Raw genomic sequence first — 18,829 nt, forward strand, 5'->3', positions numbered from 1 at the left:
CGCAGGTGTCGCCGAATCTCGGCGTCTTGGGCGGAGGAACTCTCGCGAGAGTGGTCGGTCCAAAATGGCGGCTCCGCCGGAGGAGGAGAGTCTGGAGGCGCAGCTGAGTGAGTGAGAGTCGCGGGTAATCTGCAGAATGAAAGCGGGGGAAGAGACACCGATTAGTGTTTAAAATACGCGCAGGCTAAGGGGTGAATTCTGTGCAAATTGAGTCTTGAATCCAGCATGCAGAACCTTCTGAAATTTGTCCTGGAATATTCTGGAAGGGTATCTGGCCGAAGCATTGCATTCATTTTAAGCCGGCTTTAAGAATTGAATTATTGTCTCTTCTAAATGTAAATAGCTTTCTATTGAAGGCTGTCCTTTATTTAGTTTGAAAGTGGCGGAATAATCCGGAAATTATGGGAGGGTGGGTTAATGCTGATGATTGACAGTGGCTTTGGCTTATCAGGTGGGGGTGACGCGTGTTCTAGCTGGGGGTTTTGACCAATGAGTGGGAAAGCTTGTGTTAGGGAGGAGGTTCCCGCCAATCATGTTAAAGTTGGGGTGGGACGTCAGCTGCTGAGCTGTACTCGGGCTAATGGCAGCTGCTGGATGTGTTTCATCCCTTCAGTAGTCTGTTCTTCCAGCTAAAATGCATCTGGTACTTCTAAAAGCAGCGACATGCAAATTTTGTAGACAGGTTGCCACGTTGCATTGGCAGCCCCTGTGATTTTCAATTCCAAACCATACCTGAGACGTAAGCAACAACCTGGATTTTAGCACTGCCTGCTTGAAGGGTAGAAGGACTTGTCTGTGGACATGGAAACTCACTCTCTTCCATTCTGAAGAAGACTGGGGCAGTTATCGCTAGGTCTAAGATAATGTTCAAAACAACTTTAAAAACAGATGCAGGAGCAGATTTAGGCCATTCAGCCCATTATCTTGCCAAATGGAATTATGTTGTATTATTCAGTTTACCAGTTGACATCAGTGTATAACGTTGGGTTTGATTCAGGGTCTTGACCTGAAACGTTGATCGTTCCTTTTCTCCCACAGATGCTGTTCAAACCACTAAGGTCCTCAAACAGATTGTTTGTTGCTCCAGACTGTAGTCTGTTGTAGCTCTGACTTGATTATTCTCAATGATGGCTGATTTATTATCCCTCTCAACCCCATTCTCTTGCCTTCTCCCTATAACCTTTGATGCCAATTGTAATCCAGAACCTATCAACCTCTGTTTTAAACATGACTTGGCTTCAACAGCCATCTGTTGCAATGAATTCCACAGATTTTCCACCCTCAGGCTGACTAAATTCGTCATCATCTCTGTTCTAAAGGGATGTCCTTGTATTCTGATGCTGTGTTCTCTGGTTGTAAACACCTTTAGAGCTCTTTATCGGCTGCCTCATTTTGAGACTATCTAAAAAGAATGTGATTACTGTATAAATGAAGATACTTTTTCACTTCAATCCAACTTCTAAATGATTGTAACAAATATTGAAATGCTAATTCTGTATTTAGAATTTCATTCTGGAGATGCAGGATAGTAACAGGCCCTTCCAAGTCAATGAGCCAATGAACCTGCCTCTGGTTTTGTCAACTGATCATTCCTTGTGCTTCCTTATGCATGTTTTTCACACAGGAATCCAATTCTAGGAGCCCCCCCCCCCCCCAACTTGCCCAACATCACACACGTCCTTTGTCAACTGTCCATGCTGGTGGCCTTTGAGCAGAGTGGATGCTTGAACTGTTGGTGCACTTCATCACCAATCCACGTTTCTGGACTTTGTGACCTCTGTCTTCTCCATGTCCCTGTTCCTAAACTTTAACCTGATCTCTAACTCCCCTCTTTGTCCCCAAAAAAATCCCTGTGCACACCAGATATATTTTATGAAAGAAAAATGAACATAAACTGGGGTCAGCAGTATTTTATGTTTTTGTCTGAGTTTATGGTTTAATCAATTGTCATTCCTGTTGGTTCCAAGATGCCTATTTCACTTATTGTACCACAGGAGTTGATTCAAAGTACACGTATTATCAAATGCGAGTGAACAACACAGAGAATATCAAACATCAGACCTGTAGTATGCAGATATATGGGCCCAAACGTTGTGTTGTGTAAATACGGGGAGAGTTGAAGGGGGATGAGATGGGTGGCAGACATCTTTCGTTTTCACTGTTACAGTGTGAGAAAACTGCAATCACGTTGCACAATTGTCATCATAGCAATAAAATTGAGGTGGTCGGGGCATTATTATCCTGGAGAATCATCATGTTTTCAGGGCCAGTCATATAGCTCTCCTTCCTGTTCCAGGTACTGTGAGAGAGCCATCTTTTTGTTATGTGCATCAAGTCTTTCTCCTGCTCGTAACATGGTCTGGGAGCAAACTGTATCATGGGATCATGTTTCCTAAAGCAGCGACTGCAATTTGTCTGGTCATATCACATACCATATCTCACACAACAAAATGCCTATAGTTTGTCGTGGGCTAGGGGGCGCGCTCTGAGGTACTTTGGACCATCTAACTGAATTAGGTTTAGAGGTATTAAAAGAACTTCGAGATTGTGTTTTGGTATTTATTTGACAAATAAAACTGCAGTGAAATCTGTCATTTGTATCAAAGATGAACACAGACTGAGGATGTTCTGGGGTAGACCACACCTTACTAACACTAACTCTACATCTTTGGAATGTGAAGGGAATGAGAGCACCCAGTGGAAACCCACGTAGCCACTGGGAGAATGTACAAACTCCTTACAGACGGTGGCAGGAATTGAACCCCAATTGATGGCACTATAGAGCATTGTGCTAATTGCTAAGCTACAGTGGCTTGTAAGTTAAGATGTTTGGAAAGCAAACTGGAAAATGGTGCAAACAGATCCAAGACAAATTCTTGATAAATACAGCAGGGAATTCAGGAAACCACCTCGAGTGAATAGATGAGTTTATGGGGAAGCCAGGTAAACACAAGGAGCAACGATTGGAAACAGAAGGAAAGGAAAGGACTTGGCCATAAACTGAAGTCAAAAAGGAGATGGAACAAAACCTGGAAATGTTCAAGTATTCCCAAGAAAGGCAACCATTAACTGGCAGGATTTTGAAGAAATGCAGAACAGGAACCCTGCTGTAAAAGGGGAACACATGGAACTGCTTACTGACACTAACCTGTACATCTTTGGAATGTGGGAGGAAACCCACACGGTCATGGGATGAATGTACAAACGCACATAGAAGGACTATCTGGGGCCCTGAATGGTGGTGAGGAAGGAAGTGTAAGGGCAGGTGTAGCGCGTGTTCCGCTTACAAGGATAAGTGCCAGGAGGGAGATCGGTGGGGATGAATGGACAAGGGAGTCGCGTAGGGAGCGATCCCTGCGGAGAGCAGAAAGTGGGGGGAGGGGAAGATGTGCTTGGTAGTGGGATCCCGTTAAAGGTGGTATAAGTTACGGAGAATTATATGTTGGACCTGTGGCTGGTGGGGTGGTGGGTGAGGACAGTCCTTCCAGGTGAGGTGACACTTCACCTGTGAGTCGGCTGGTGTGGTATACTGTGTCCGGTGCTCCCGGTGTGGCCTTTTATATATTGGTGAGACCTGATACAGACAGGGAGACCATTTCGCTGAACACCTACGCTCTGTCCACCAGAGAAAGCAGGATCTCCCAGTGGCCACACATTTTAATTCCACGTCCCATTCCCATTCTGATATATCTATCCTTGGCCTCCTCTACTGTCAGGATGAAGCCACACTCAGGTTGGAGGAACAACACCTGTCTGTGTAGCCTTCAACCTGATGGCATGAACATTGATTCCTCTAACTTCCGTTAATGCCCCTCCTCCCCTTCTTACCCCATCCCTGATTTATTTATTTTCCCCCTCCTTTTTTTTTCTCTGCCCATCACTCTGCCTGTTCTCCATCTCCCTCTGGTGCTTCCCTCCCCCTTTCTTTCTCCCTAGGCCTCCCATCCCATGATCCTTTCCCTTCTCCAGCTCTGTATCCCTTTTGACAATCACCTTTCCAGCTCTTAGCTTCACCCCACCCCCTCCTGTCTTCTATCATTTCAGATTTCCCCCTCCTCCTACTTTCAAATATCTTACTGTCTTTTCTTTCAGTTCGTCCTGACGAAGGGTCTCCGCCCAAAACCGACCGTGCTTCTTCCTATAGATGCTGCCTGGCCTGCTGCGTTCCACCAGCATCTTGTGTGTGTTGCTTGAATTTCCAGCATCTGCAGATTTCCTTTTGTTTGCATTAGAACTAGAAAATCTGGTTTTGAAAGCTAGTTTTAAATGGGAGGCATGGTCATCTGTTGGCAAGCACTAATTGAATGGGTAACTGACTTGGTGAGTTCAGATGCACAGATTTGGATATCGTGCTCAAAACATGCAAGATTTCATTTGGAAAAACAAATGCTGGAAGAACTTAGCCAGTTAAGCAGCATCTGAGGAAAGAGGAACCAGTTAGTGTTTTGATTTAGATACCTTTCTTCAGAAAGCTCGCAATGGAAAAACATACTGATGTCACACCAGTTTCCTGCTGCTGACCAAGAAATGTCTGGGCTTGTTTAGTTGAGGGTAGCAACACTTGTGTGCTTTGTCATGCAAGTATCCCATTGATAATGTAGAACTGTTATTTCTTTAATGATTTGTATAACTTCTGTGTTGTCAATGACCAACAAGAATTTAATATTTTATCACTACAGGCTTCTTATTTCTAAGGTAAGTAATTGACTTACAGTTGTCAGGAAGTACATGATTGTGAACTTTGGTAGAAGAAGCAAAAAGAGTTGACTACTTTCTAAATGGGGAGAAAATACGAAAATCTGAGGTGCAAAGGGACTTGGGATTCCTTGTGCAGGCGGAGTCTATGCTGAGGAAGGCAAATGCAATGTTGGCCACGAGGACTAGAATATAAAATCAAGGATGTAATGTTGAGACGTTACATGATGGGGGGAGTCTGGAGATTGGGGCAAAGAGGAAAACTGGATCAGTCATGATGAAATGCTGGAGCAGATTTGATGGGCCAAATGGCCTAATTCTGCTCCTATATCTTAGAGTCTTAAAGCATTGATTGTAGTCCTATGTCCTTTTACAGGTCAGCTGTATATCTTGTGTCTGTTTTGAGATGGAAAAGAATGAAGGTATTTATTTACTTCAGTTAATGTACAAAAATATTCTAAGAGTGCAGCTTGGTTTGTTATTGTCCTGTATACCAAGAAAAAGTGAAAAGTTTGTCTTGCATACTAACCTACAGATGAGATCACTACTCAGTGTGTTGAGGTAGAACAAGGTAAAATAATAACAATACAGAATAACAGCAAAGTTAGTGTAACAGTAGAACATTAAAGTTCAGTACAGGTAAACGAAGTGCAAGATCATGACAAAGTAGACTTAGAAAGGAAGCGGAGAAAAAAGGCATCTTGTGATGGTAGGGAATTCGTTGGTTGGAGAAAAGGACGGGAGGTTAACTCACCCAGGTCAGATGGATTGCATCCCAGAGGCCTGATTGAGGCTGCTGAAGAGATAATGGATGCATTGGATCTTTCAAGAATCACTTGATTCTGGCATGATCCCAGAGGATTGGAAGATTACAAATGGCACTCCACTCTTTAAGAAAGAAAGAAGGCAAATTAAAGGAAGTTATAGGCCAGTTAGCCTAACCTCAGTGGTTGGGAAAGTGTTGGAGTCTATTATTAAGGATGAGGTTTCGAGGTTCTTGGAGACTAATGGAAAAAAAAGTCAAAGTCAGCATGGTTTCTGTAAAGGGAGATCTTGCCTGACAAATCTGTAGAGTTCTTCCGGGAAGTAACAAGTAGGGTGGACAAAGGAGAGGCAGTGGATGTCATTTACTTGGATTTTCAGAAGGCTTTTGATAAGGTGCCACACATAAAGTTGTTTAACAAGATAAAATCCTGTGGCATTACAGGAAAGATATTCGCATAGGTAGCGGAATGGCTGACAGGCAAGAGGCAGCGAGTGGGAATAAAACGGGTCTTTTCTGGTTGGCTGCCGGTGACTGGTGGTGTTCCTCAGGGTTCAGTATGAGGACCGCTGCTTTTCACAGATAACGGAATTGGTGGCTTTGCGGATGATACTGTTACGAACCCCGTAACTCGGTGTCTTACCAACAGAGATAGGAGTATCCGTTGGAGTCTGGTGATACTATTTTTAACAGTATTTATTAGTAAAAATACACAAAAATAATATCAATGCAAATATACAGATAATATACGACATCAATACTAAACCTAAAAGTGCGGGTATAATAATAATCAATAAGAAATAAGCTCTATCGTTGTCTAGCGGATAATGAATTGTCCGATGGAAATATAAAGTTCAGTTCAGTTCATACAGTAGTTGTTGTTCACTGTGTTGCAATTGTTGGGGGGGGGGGGAGAGAGAGAGAGAGAGAGTAACTTGCTATTAAGTTGCCGACTTTCCTTTTACAATCTTGATCTGTCACCCGTGGAGGACTCGTCACCCAGTCAAGGGCGGACACACACACAAGCCCCCCCCCGGTCTCGTAGCGTCGCTCCTGGTGCGTCTGAGGGGTGTTCCCCAGACCCTACTTTTATCCCCACTCTCAGGGTCTCAGATGTCAGTTAGGTTGGGATGATGCAACCCCTCAACCAGACCACTCTGGTTGCCCCCTAAGGGGTTTCAATGAATAGAACAGTACTCAATACACGATTCCTTCTCCAAGAGACAATAGCAGTAATCTCTGTCTTTGTCAATAGGAGACATTCCAACCTGTGCTGTGCCCCTCTCTTATAAATTTGTATGAGCTCTCTCATTTGTATCTCTCTCATTTCCTGGGTATCAGACCTGAAATAATAACGATTTTTCGATTCTCAATGGGGGGGGGGGGGGGGCGACTTTGCACCCTTCTGCCCATCAGAGTTGCTCCTCATTCGTAACAATACAAAGATAGGTGGAGGGGTGGGTAGTGCAGAGGAAGCTATGCGATTGCAGCAGGACTTGGACAAATTGGAAGAACGGGCAAAAAAGTGACAGATGGAATAGTGTTGGAAAATGTATAATAATGCATTCTGGTAAAAGGAATTGTTATATAAATGGGGAGAAGATTCAAACATCAGAGGTGCAGAGGGACTTAGGAGTCCTTGTGCAAGACTCCCAGAAGATTAATTTACAGGTTGAGTCTGTGGTGAAGAAGGCAAATGCAATGTTGGCATTTATTTCAAGAGGAATAGAATATAAAAGCAAGGAGATAATGTTGAGCCTTTATAAAACACTTGTCAGGCTGCACTTGGAGTATTGTAAAAGTTTTGGGCCCCATATCTCAGAAAGGATGTGTTGTCATTGGAGAGAGTCCAGAGGAGGTTCATAAGGAGGATTCCAGGGATGAAAGGGTTAGCATATGAGGAGCGTTTGGCAGCTTTGGGCCTGTACTCACTGGAATTTAGAAGAATGCCGGGGAGGGGGGGGTCTCATTGAAACCTGCCGAATATTGAAAGGACTAGATAGGGTGGATGTAGAGAGGATTTTTCCTATGGTGGGGATATCTAGAACTAGAGGGCACAGCATCAATATTGAGGGGTAACCCTTCAGAACAGAGGTAAGGAGGAATTTTTTTAGTCAGAGTAGTGAATCTGTGGAATGCTCTGCTACAGACTGTGGTGGAGGCTAAGTATGTGCGTATATTTAAGGCAGAAGTTGATCGTTTCCGATTGATCCGGGCATCAAAGGATATGCTAAGAAGGCAGGTGTATGGGTTGAAAGGGATCCGGATCAGCCATGATAGAATGGTAGAACAGATTTGATGGGCTGAATAGCCTAGTTCTACTCCTATGACTTATGGTTCTGTGGGCGAGAATGAGATTCTCGGATGGTATGTTACCTCCTGGATGCCAGGTCCAGGGACATCTCGGATCAGGTCCTCAGCATTCTTAAGTAGGAGGGTGAAACGCCAGAGGTTGTGGTCTATGTAGGTACCATTGACGTGTAGGATGAGTGGCAAGATTCTGCACAGGGAGTTAAGTGCTAAGTTAAAGGGTTGTGATCTCAGGATTGCTACCATGCCATGTGTTAGCGAGGCCAGAACTAGGAAGATTAGACTGTTTAATACGTCACTGACAAGTTGGTGTTGGAGGGAGGGCATAAGATTGGGGATCATTGGGCTCCCTTCCAAGGAAGGTGGAACCTGTACAGAAGGGATGGTTTGTATCTGAACTGCAGGGGACTAATATCCTAGTGGGAAGGTTTGTTAATGCTGCATGGTGGAGTTTAAACTAGATCAGCAGGGGGATGGGAACCAGAGTGCCAGAATAGTTCGTGGAGAGGTTGTGGAGGTATTTGTTGGTGAGACTTCATACAAAGTTAGGAATCAAAAGGTTAGGGTTAGTGCAGTGGTTCCCAACCTTTTTTTGGCCATGCCCCACCTAATCACCTCTAAAATCCTGATGCCCCCTGTGGTGATATATAATTCTTATTATTCAAAAAGTGAACTCCTATTCACCTGGAGGAAGCCAAAAAGACCATTAACTTGGTTTAAACAAGCTTCCAAAGAACATGGCATTCATGAAAGAGAAAAATAAAAGAACCAAAGGACTGTTAAAGTTCTGAGGAAGAAATTACTAAGAAATTGTAAAAAAAAGAACATTAAGTGATATTAAAATAATAATAATAAATAAATAAAACAATGCCGATTCGTTTCTACAGCATACAAAGACAGATACACCGTTTAAAAGAGATGATGCAATGTACACACCTTCACACCACCAAGAACCGAAAGCTACTGCAAAAAGCAGCATTGGCGTGACCTCGTACGAGTTTCATACGCGTTTGGACTTGTTCATTCGTTCCTTCCTACATCAGTCAATTCATTAATTTAATTATGAAAGCCATTTGATGGTTGTAATGATGGTGATACACTATATATACAGTACATATGCAATTACACATGTACATACACACAAGTATTTTTATGTATGCATACTGTATATACACATATGTATTAACTCGCACACACACTCATACTCACAGACTTACTAGAAAAAATTCACTGTTAATAACTCATTCTCGAATTGCCCCCCTTAAAAATCAAATTACCCCCCTGTGGGGCATACGCCCCACATTGGGAACCACTGGGTTAGTGTCTAGTAGGTGTGACTAGTGTCCTGAGCTACATATATTTCAATGTAAGAAGAATTGTAGTAAAGGCAGATGAAGATAAGGTAGCTGGTTTACAAACAGGCAATGAGTAGGGTGAAGAGGCTGTTGATAGGGCAAAATTGCAGTCAACAGGATGAGTTGTAACATAAACAGCGAACAGAATTGAAAAGGGTGAATACGGGGCCTGAAGGTGTTGTATTTGAATGTGCACAGTATACAGAATAAGGTAGATGAACTTGCAGCACAGTTGCAGATTGGCATGTATGACATTGTAGGCATCACTGAATCATGGCTGAAAGAAGATTATAGATGGGAGCTTAATGTTCAAGGATGCACATTATCGAAATGACAGGCAGGAAGGCAGAGGAGGCTGCGTCCTATTTAAAAAAAAAATGAAATCAAATCATTAGAAAGAGGTGACGTGGCGTCAGAAGGTGTTGAATCATTGTGCATAGAGCTAAGGAACTGCAAGAGTAAAAAGACCCTGATGGGAGTTGTATACAGACCCACAAACAGTAGTCCACAAATTATAATGGGAGATAGAAAATGCATGCCAAAAGGACAATGTTACAATAGTCATGGGAGATTTTAATATACAGGTAGATTGGGAAAATCAGCTTGGAGCTGGATTCCAAGAGGGACAATTTCTGGAATGCTTATGAGATGGCTTTTTAGAGCAGCTCATGGTTGAGCCCACTAGGGGATCAGCTGTTCTGGATTGAGTGTTGTGCAATGAACCAGAATCGATTAGAGAACTTAGGGTAAAAGAACCCTTAGGGGAAAGCGATAATATAATCGAATTCACCCTGAAATTTCAGGAGAAGCTGAAGTCAGATGTATCAGTGTTACAGTGGAAAAGAGCGTTACAGAGGCATGAGAATGCTGGCAGAGCAGCAATGGCTGGAGTTTCTGGAAGCAATTCGGAAAGCACAGGATATATTGACATCTCAAAGAGAAAGAAGTGTTGTAAAGGCAAGATGACACAACCATTGGCAAACAAGAGAAGTCAAAGCTGATATAACAGCCAATGAGAGGGCATATCATAGAGCAAAAATTACTGGGAAGTTAGAGCATTGGGAAGCTTTTAAAAACCAACAGTAAGCAACAAAAAAAGCCATAAAGAAGGTCAAGATGGAATGCAAAAGTATGCTATCTAATAATATCATTAAAGAGGACACCAAAATTTTCTTCGGATATTTGAAGTCTTAAAAATGAGACAAGAGCGGATATTAGACTGCTGGAAAATGTTGCTGGACATGTAGTAATGGGGACAAGGAAATGCGGATGAGTTAAATTAAGTGTTTTGTACCAGTCTTCACTGTGGAAGACACCAGCAGTATTGTGGAAGTGCCAGGTATCGGGTCATGAAGTGTGTCAAGTTACTATAACTAGAGAAGGTTCTTGGAAACTGAAAGGCCTGAAGGTAGATAAGTCACTTGGACCAACCAGGGTTCTGAGAGAGGTGGCTGAAGGAGATTGTGAAGCTATTAGTAATTCATCTTTCAAAAACACAAACCTAAGATGTATGATAGATTATTTTCTGTATAAACAGTAATTCATGGAGTAACGAACGCAGAAAGAGGCCTAACCAGTACATCAGTAGAGCAGCAGTTGTGGAGGGAAGTGGGCGGTGGTTACATCTTAGAGGAGGCTGTGGGCCTTCCTCTAGCTTTGGCTTCTTTTTAGGACATACATGGTAAATGGTAGGGCATTGAGGAATGCAGTAGAACAGAGTGATCTAGGAATAATGGTGCATAGTTCCCTGAAGGTAGACTCTCATGTGGATAGGGTGGTGAAGAAAGCTTTTGGTATGCTGGTCGTAAAAATCAGAGCATTGAGTATAGGAGTTGGGATGTAATGTTAAAATTGTACAAGGCATTGGTGAGGCCAAATTTGGAGTATTGTGTACAGTTCTGGTCACTGAATTATAGGAAAGATGTCAATAAAATGGAGTACAGAGAAGATTTACTAGAATGTTACCTGGGTTTCAGCACCTAAGTTACAAAAAAAGGTTGAACAAGTTAGGTCTTTATTCATTGGAGCGTAGAAGGTTGAGGGGGGACTTGATAGAGGTATTTAAAATTATGAGGGGGATAGACAGTTGACGTGGATAGGCTTTTTCCATTGAGAGTAGGGGAGATTCAAACAAGAGGACATGAGTTGAGAGTTAGGGGGCAAAAGTTTAAGGGTAACACGAGGGGAAGCTTCTTTACTCAGAGAGTGGTAGCTGTGTGGAATGAGCTTCCGGTAGAAGTGGTAGAGGCCGGTTCGATATTGTCATTTTAAAAAAAATTGGATAGGGATATGGACATGAAAGGAATGGAGGGTTATGGGCTGAGTGCAGTTCGGTGGGACTAGGTGTGTTAGGACTGGGACTAGGTGTAGGTAGGTGTTTGGCACGGACTAGAAGGGCCGAGATGGCCTGTTTCCATGCTGTAAATGTTATATGGTTTTTCAAGTAGGCATTAAGATTTGATTGCCTTTTCTTAAGTTTCCTATCATGAAGCAGTTCTCAGTAGCAGCAAATCATGCTGAGAACACCTCTCTTTGCCTTATTGTTTCATTCCTAGACAGGGTCATTATCAATGAACTGCTCCATGATCTGTGTGATAGTGGTGATGCTAGTTCCGTGGAATTTTGCGGTCTTGAACCCCAGATGTTTCTCTTCTCAGGAGATGAAAGTATAAGAAGGCATTCTTTTCCAAAATGGGCCCATTTCAACCATATTGAAGATATGCACAGGAGGATAATCGTCCTTTTTGATTATGGCCTTCAGTGTTGCAGGAAATTCCTGGGCTGCCCTGTTATCTGCACTAGCTGCTCTACCAGAGATATGTATGCTATGGAGCTGACTGTGAATATTACTGACATAACTTCTTGAGTATGATCGAAAATACTTCTTGCCTTTTCCATTATTATCAGCTGCTTTAGGGGCATGTTTGTTTGTGTTTGGTCCTCCACCCATTTATTTAGTCTATTTTCTATTTTTTCAAGCAAGTGGCTCCTTGAATGCGTTACCTTCATTGATAGTAACTTTGAGGTAGTTGATGCAGAAGCTTTTATCTTGTCTACATTTTTTATAAATGTTCTGCTCATCGATATAGCCAATTTTAACGAGGCGCCAACATCAACCTGACGCTCATCAGCTTCCAAACGCTGTATCACCTGCAGTTTCACCTCCATGCTGATGCTTTTCCCAGATATCTTAGATGTACTACCCTCGCTGGAATTTGCAGGCTATTTTCCAGACAATATCGGTGAAAACTGGTGAGGGTGCAAGAACATGTTTACACATGTGGGGAAGCAGAGCTCAAACTAATAACGGTGAAGGGTCTCAGCCCGAAACGTCGACGTCTTCTCCCTATAGATGCTGCCTAGCCTGCTGTGTTCCACCAGCATTTTGTGTGTGTTATTACTTAAACTAATACGTGATTGGCTCTGAGTGACTCACAGTGTCTGTAAAGTGCTCTCATTGGCTGATTAAATGTTTATAGTAATGATGGCTACTTTTGAGAAGTTTTAAATGTCGTTTAGAATGAATTTTTGTCATTTAAAAGAATTTCAATAAAGAATAACTATGTTGTAACGAATCACTGCTATGCGGGTTATCGTTATTGCAGGGTCTGAGTGTATACATATGTAAAATAAAATTAAGGTGAGCAAAAGAAGAACACGAATAGTGAGGTAGTATGCGTGGATTAATTTGCCACTCAGAAATCTGATGGTGGAAGGGAAGAAGTTGTTCCTAAAACTTTGAGTGTGTCTCTTCAGACTTCTGTATCTCCTTTTTGGTCACAAGAAGAAGAGGACATGTCCCCAGTAATGGAGGTCCTTCATAATGGATGCCACCTTTTGAAGATATCCTCGATGGTGTGGAGCCTGGTATCCATGAGTCTGCAAGAGGAGAGCAATGTATTGTCTGTTGAGCTGCTTATCAAAACAACATGGGAACTTCGTGTTTAACTGTGTAGTGAGCTGGAATTTCAATATAGTATTTAATGCAGCCTTTCGCAGACCTGTGAAAATCTGGATAAGCATCTGTTGGTTTGCTGGATCTTCAATATAGTATTTAATGCAGCACCTTCACAGAAGTGGAAAAACAAAGATAACCTTTGATCTCAGCATTTCACAAATGTTTTTTAGCCATTGAAATACTAATGAAAGGTAGTCACTGTTGTAAGAATGCTGCACTGGCTCAGGGAAGGTTATATTAAGTGTTGTCCGTTGGGCATAAACCCATGTTATTTCACATGGAGAAGACTATTGAGAAATAAATCATAATTCCAAGTAAGTCAGCTTCATTTTCAGTGCAGATCATAGTTAAACAATTTGTTTTATAATGTAATGCTATCCCAGGCAGTATAACTACTTCTTACATCCTAAAAGGGAAAATGTAATGTTAAGGCTTTATAAAACATGTTGAGGCCTCACTTGGAGTACAGTGAGTAGTTTTAGTAAGAATTTGCTGACATTGAAGAGGATTCCGAGGAGGTTCATGAAAAATATTCTAAGATTGAAAGGATTGGTTTCTTTCTTTCTTTCTAAATCTTTTTATTATTATTAGTAATATGGACAGAATACAAATGATATATTGATAAAGAAATTACCAACATACAAATTCCATTACATATGAAAAAAAACATACATAATAGTTACAATATAAATGAGTTTACCAAGACATAAGCCATTAAATATATGTATGAACATGGTAAGTCTAAATATTTCATAATATATGATATAAAAAAAACAGAAAAAAGAAAAAAATATATATATAATGCAAAACTAGCTAATCTACTAATCTAATAACTAATATAGAAGAAAAAAGAAGCAAAAAAAAAGAGAGAGAAAAAAAAAGGGGGCTGTTTATAATATCTCACAAAAATAAATATTCATCAATGCCGTCACTTCTGGTCCTCTCAATGTACATAAGCTAAAAGCTGGGAAATCAAATGAACTTGGCACAGGGTCATATTACATCATATGAAAATGTTGAATAAATGGTCTCCATAACTTTTCAAATTTAATAGAAGTCTCAAAAGCACCACTTCTAATTTTTTCTAAATTTAAACATAACATAGTTTGAGAGAACCAATTAAATACAGTGGGAGGATTAATTTCCTTCCAATTCATCAATATAGATCTTCTAGCCATCAGAGTTAGAAATGCAATCATTCGACGGGCAGAAGAAGATAAATGCAGTGAGTCTAACATTGGTAAACCAAAAATTGTGGTAATAGGATGAGGTTGTAAATCAATATTCAAAACTGCAGAAATAATATCAAAAATATCTTTCCAATATTTCTCCAAAAATGAACAAGACCAAAACATATGAGTTAAAGACACAATTTCAGATGGACATCTATCACAAATAGGACTAATATGAGAGTAAAAATGAGCTAATTTATCCTTGGACATACGGGCCCTATGTACGACCTTAAATTGTATTAATGAATGTTTGGCACATAACGATGATGTATTAACTAATTGAAGAATTCTATCCCAATTCTCACTAGAAATAATAAGACTAAGCTCTCTTTCCCAATCCTTTTTAGTCTTATAAAGTGGCTCTGAACGTATCTTCATAATTATATTATAAAGTTTTGAATTAAGCCCTTTTTGAAAAGGGTCTAATTCAAATAAACTCTCCAAAATATCTGAAGGCACAAAATTTGGAAACGTAGGGAGTACAGAACTTAAAAAATGTCTAATCTGTAAATATCTATAAAAATGAAATCTAGGCAAGTTATATTTGTTGGATAATTGCTCAAAAGACATGAAACAATTGTCCAAAAATAAATCAGAAAATCTTAGTAATCCCTTAGTTTTCCAAACCGAATAAGCTAGGATTGGTTTACGAGGAGCATTTGATGGCTCTGGGCCTCTACTCACTTAAATTCAGAAGGATGATGGGTGACCTCATCAAAGCCTATCAAATGTTGGAAGGCATTGCTAGAGTGGAGGTATTTTGTATGGCGGGGAGTGTAAGACTACAGGACTCGGCCTCCCTTTCAGAATGGAGATGAAAAGGAATTTCTTTAGCCAGAGTGGTGAATCTGTAGAATTTGTTGCCACAGGTGGCTGTGGAGGCCAAGTCACTAAGTATATTTAAGGCAGAGATTGATGAATTCTTTATTAGTTAGGGCATGAAGTGATACAGAGAGAAGCCATAAAGAAATATGATGGGCTGCTATATCTTATGACCTTTACAATCAACTGGTTGTAGTGAATCATGCCTATTTAAAAGAATTGTTTTTGTATATCATGAGAAAATACTTTGTTTTAAGCATTGTCAAAATTTGTTGCATCTTCATGAGCAAGGTTGATTTTTTTTTGTTCATGAAGCAGATCTCAACATGTTTGGAATTAAATGTGCTATGTCAGAAATGCTCAGTTTGTTGGTGCTTTTGTATTGGGAGTGGTAGTGTGCATATTTCAGGAAAAACATTAAAAAACACAATAGTTTCCTTTAAGTTTCAGCTGTATTAGATGGACAGTCCATGCCTTGAATGGTCAATTGTTTCATGCTGATTTATGCATTCACAATTATTTTACTTTTTACATGGGGAGTGGCAAAAGGCTGGAGTAGAAATCTAAGGCTATGTACACACTAGACCAGATAATTTTGAAAATGCTGGTTTCGCATAAAAAACAATAGACATCCACCCTAAGCGTTTTTGAAAATACTTCTGTCCACATTAAAACGGATATTTCGGCGAATCTCCTCCTACTGCGCATGCGCAGGACACATCTACCGAAAACAAGCGACATGTTTGGTGTTGAATATCGCCGTGAAAGAGTTGGTGTGAGTTTGTTCAGTTACAGACTAGAAAAACTTAAACAACAGACAGCTGTTGGCTCTTGAGCAGGAGGACTTAAAACTAAAAAAAACATACTGGAGCAAACACGAGGAAATCTGCAGATGCTGGAAATTCAAGCCACACACACAAAATGCTGGTGGAACACAGCAGGCCAGGCAGCATCTATAGGGAGAAGCACCGTTGATGTTTCAGGCTGAGACCCTTCATCAGGACTAACTGAAAGGAAAGATAGTAAGAGATTTGAAAGGGGGGGGGGGGGAGATGCAAAATGATAGGAGAAGCCCGGAGAGGTTGGGGTGAAGCTGAGAGCCGGAAAGGTGATTGGCAAAAGGGATACAAAGCTGGGAAGGGAAAGGATCATGGGATGGGAGGCCTAGGGAGACAGAAAGGGGGAGGGGAGCACCAGAGGGAGATGGAGAACAGGCAGAGTGATGGGCAGAGAGAGAGAAAAAAGAGGGGGAAAAAACTAAATATATCAAGGATGGAGTAAGAAGGGGAGGAGGGGCATTAATGGAAGTTAGAGAAATCAATGTTTATGCCATCAGGTTAGAGGCTACCCAGCCAGTATATAAGGTGTTGTTCCTCCAACCTGAGTGTGGCTTCATCTTGACAGTAGAGGAGGCCATGGATAAACATATCAGAATGGGAATGGGACATGGAATTAAAATGTGTGGCCACTGGGAGATCCTGCTTTCTCTGGCAGACAGAGCATAGGTGTTCAGCGAAACGGTCTCCCAGTCTGTATCAGGTCTCACCAATATATAAAAGGCCACACCGGGAGCACCGGATGACTGTCTGGGGCCCTGAATGGTGGTGAGGGAGGAAGTGTAAGGGCAGGTGTAGCACTTGTTCAGCTTACAAGGATAAGGGCCAGGAGGGAGATCGATGGGGGGGACGACGAATGGATAAAGAAGTCACATAGGGAGCGATCCCTGCGGAAAGCAGAAAGGGGGGGAGGGAAAGATGTGCTTGGTAGTGGGATCCCGTTGGAGGTGGCGGAAGTTACGGAGAATTATACATTGGACCCAGAGGCTGGTGGGGTGGTAGGTGAGGACAAGGGGAACCCTATCCCGAGTGGGGCAGTGGGCGGATGGGGTGAGGGCAGATGTGTGGGAAATGGGAGAGATGTGTTTGAGAGCAGAGTTGATGGTGGAAGAAGGGAAGCCCCTTTGTTTAAAAAAAAGAAGACATCTCCTTCATCTTGGAATGAAAAGCCTCACCTGAGAGCAGATGCGGCAGAGACAGAGGAATTGCGAGAAGGGGATAGCATTTTTGCAAGAGACAGGGTGGGAAGAGGAATAGTCCAAGTAGCTATGAGAGGCTGTGGTTGCCTCCATACGCTGCAGTGAATACTGGACAGTATTCACGGACAGTAGGACCCGGCTGACGATGAACACTGAAAAACCGACTGACTCTGTTTCATTAATGAAGCCCCTTGTTAAATGTATAAAATATATCCATCAGTATTATCTTGTATTTCCATACAATGTTACTTAGGCTATTACACCTCTATTGTCAGAGAAAGACTTGCATAAATAGGTAAACCACCTTCATATGAGCAAGGACGGAAAACAGGGCAAAGTGAGTATACTTATTTAATCAGTAAGTTATGAGTCAGAGTACATGTCTAACTCTTCTGGCTTCAGTGTTGTTGCCGTCTGTTCTGAAATTGTTAGGTTGCGTTCAAGAAAACAATGAAGTGATGCGCTGCCGTCACCATCTGTTCTGGCACATCAGGACAACATTTTTAGATTTCTCTGGTTACCCCATCCACACTGCTCCAGCCAATCCGGCATTTTCAAAATTATACACTCTGGAGGGCGTTTTAGAAAAGCTCCTTTTTGGGGGAGGAAGTCGATGTTTTAGTGTGGATGGAGGGTCAAAACGAAGAGAAAAAGCTTCGGTTACGGATTTATCCGGTCTAGTGTGGACGTAGCCTGAGGAAGAGGGTAAGAGTGCAACAGACAACCTCAAAATAGTTATAGACACAAGAGATTCTGCAAATGCTGGAAATCTTGAGCAATACACAGAAAATGCTGGAGGAACTCAGCAAGTCAGACAGCATCTATGAAGGGGAATAAACAGTTGACATTTTTGGCCAAGACCCTTCAGTAGGACAGTGAAATGTCTCTTTCTTTCTCCTCCCTTTTTACCTCTTTGCTGAGGACTGGTTCATTTCCCTGAGCAACTCTCCCTTTGTTCAATCAGCTTCATTGTGCTTCCAAATACTGAGTGAGGGGACTATTTGATCAGCAGAAGAAATAAGAGCCCTGCCCACCCACTCCTCCCAAGGAGCTGAAAGACAATTCCTCCTCCACCTGCTCAGAGCTACAGTTGAGAACAAAATCAACCTTCACCCTTAAAACTTGGTCTGTTGAGACCAGCTGACACTAGTACAGACAAGCTGTTTATGATGTGGCCTATTGTATGTGTAAGCCTACACAATGGAGCTCAATAGTGATACAATCCTCTGGATAAGAACACAATAATGATCATTATTGAAACTGCTTTCCACCTCTGCCTTGATTGCTTTGATATCAGGAATTTTCCACTTGACCCAGATTTCTGTTGAGTTTGTAAACCATAATTGGTGCAGCAATTGAGAAACTGGTGCTCAAAACCCCCATGGTGGCCATTATCCTTGTAGGAGATTGCTAACTTCTGAAAGCTGTTAATTTGGGCTAGAATTTGAAAAGCCATTTATAACAATTCATTGAGCCCATTTGGCCTATTGCACTTAACAGCACTGATTCAGATAATCATAAAACAACAATAAAATGAGCTATTAACATTGTAGAGCTGTGACTTTGGAAGTTTAGAGTCTGGAGCTGCACTTGCCTTCTGGAACCTGGCAAGGGAAAGAATTGGCGCTACTAGTAATTATATCTGAAAGTGTGATGAAA

The 18,829-nt window shown here is 41.6% G+C and overlaps 1 protein-coding gene across 2 annotated transcripts in view; it reads left to right on the forward strand.

Annotated features, from left to right (window-relative positions):
- Positions 1 to 35: 35 nt before the first annotated feature.
- The window catches only part of gga1 (golgi-associated, gamma adaptin ear containing, ARF binding protein 1), an 86,561-nt gene continuing 67,767 nt past the window's right edge, over positions 36 to 18,829 (forward strand). Inside the window, exons 1-2 of one of the 2 annotated variants that reach the window (XM_059954204.1) lie at positions 36 to 107; positions 5,072 to 5,117. In XM_059954204.1, the coding sequence (XP_059810187.1) occupies positions 5,102 to 5,117 (16 nt within the window). In that variant the 5' untranslated portion in view covers positions 36 to 107; positions 5,072 to 5,101. The remainder of the gene's footprint in view (positions 108 to 5,071; positions 5,118 to 18,829) is intronic. The other variant, XM_059954203.1, reaches the window with a different exon arrangement.

Source organism: Hypanus sabinus, chromosome 29 (assembly GCF_030144855.1).
Source record: "Hypanus sabinus isolate sHypSab1 chromosome 29, sHypSab1.hap1, whole genome shotgun sequence".
In the NCBI taxonomy this organism is placed as follows: domain Eukaryota; kingdom Metazoa; phylum Chordata; class Chondrichthyes; order Myliobatiformes; family Dasyatidae; genus Hypanus; species Hypanus sabinus.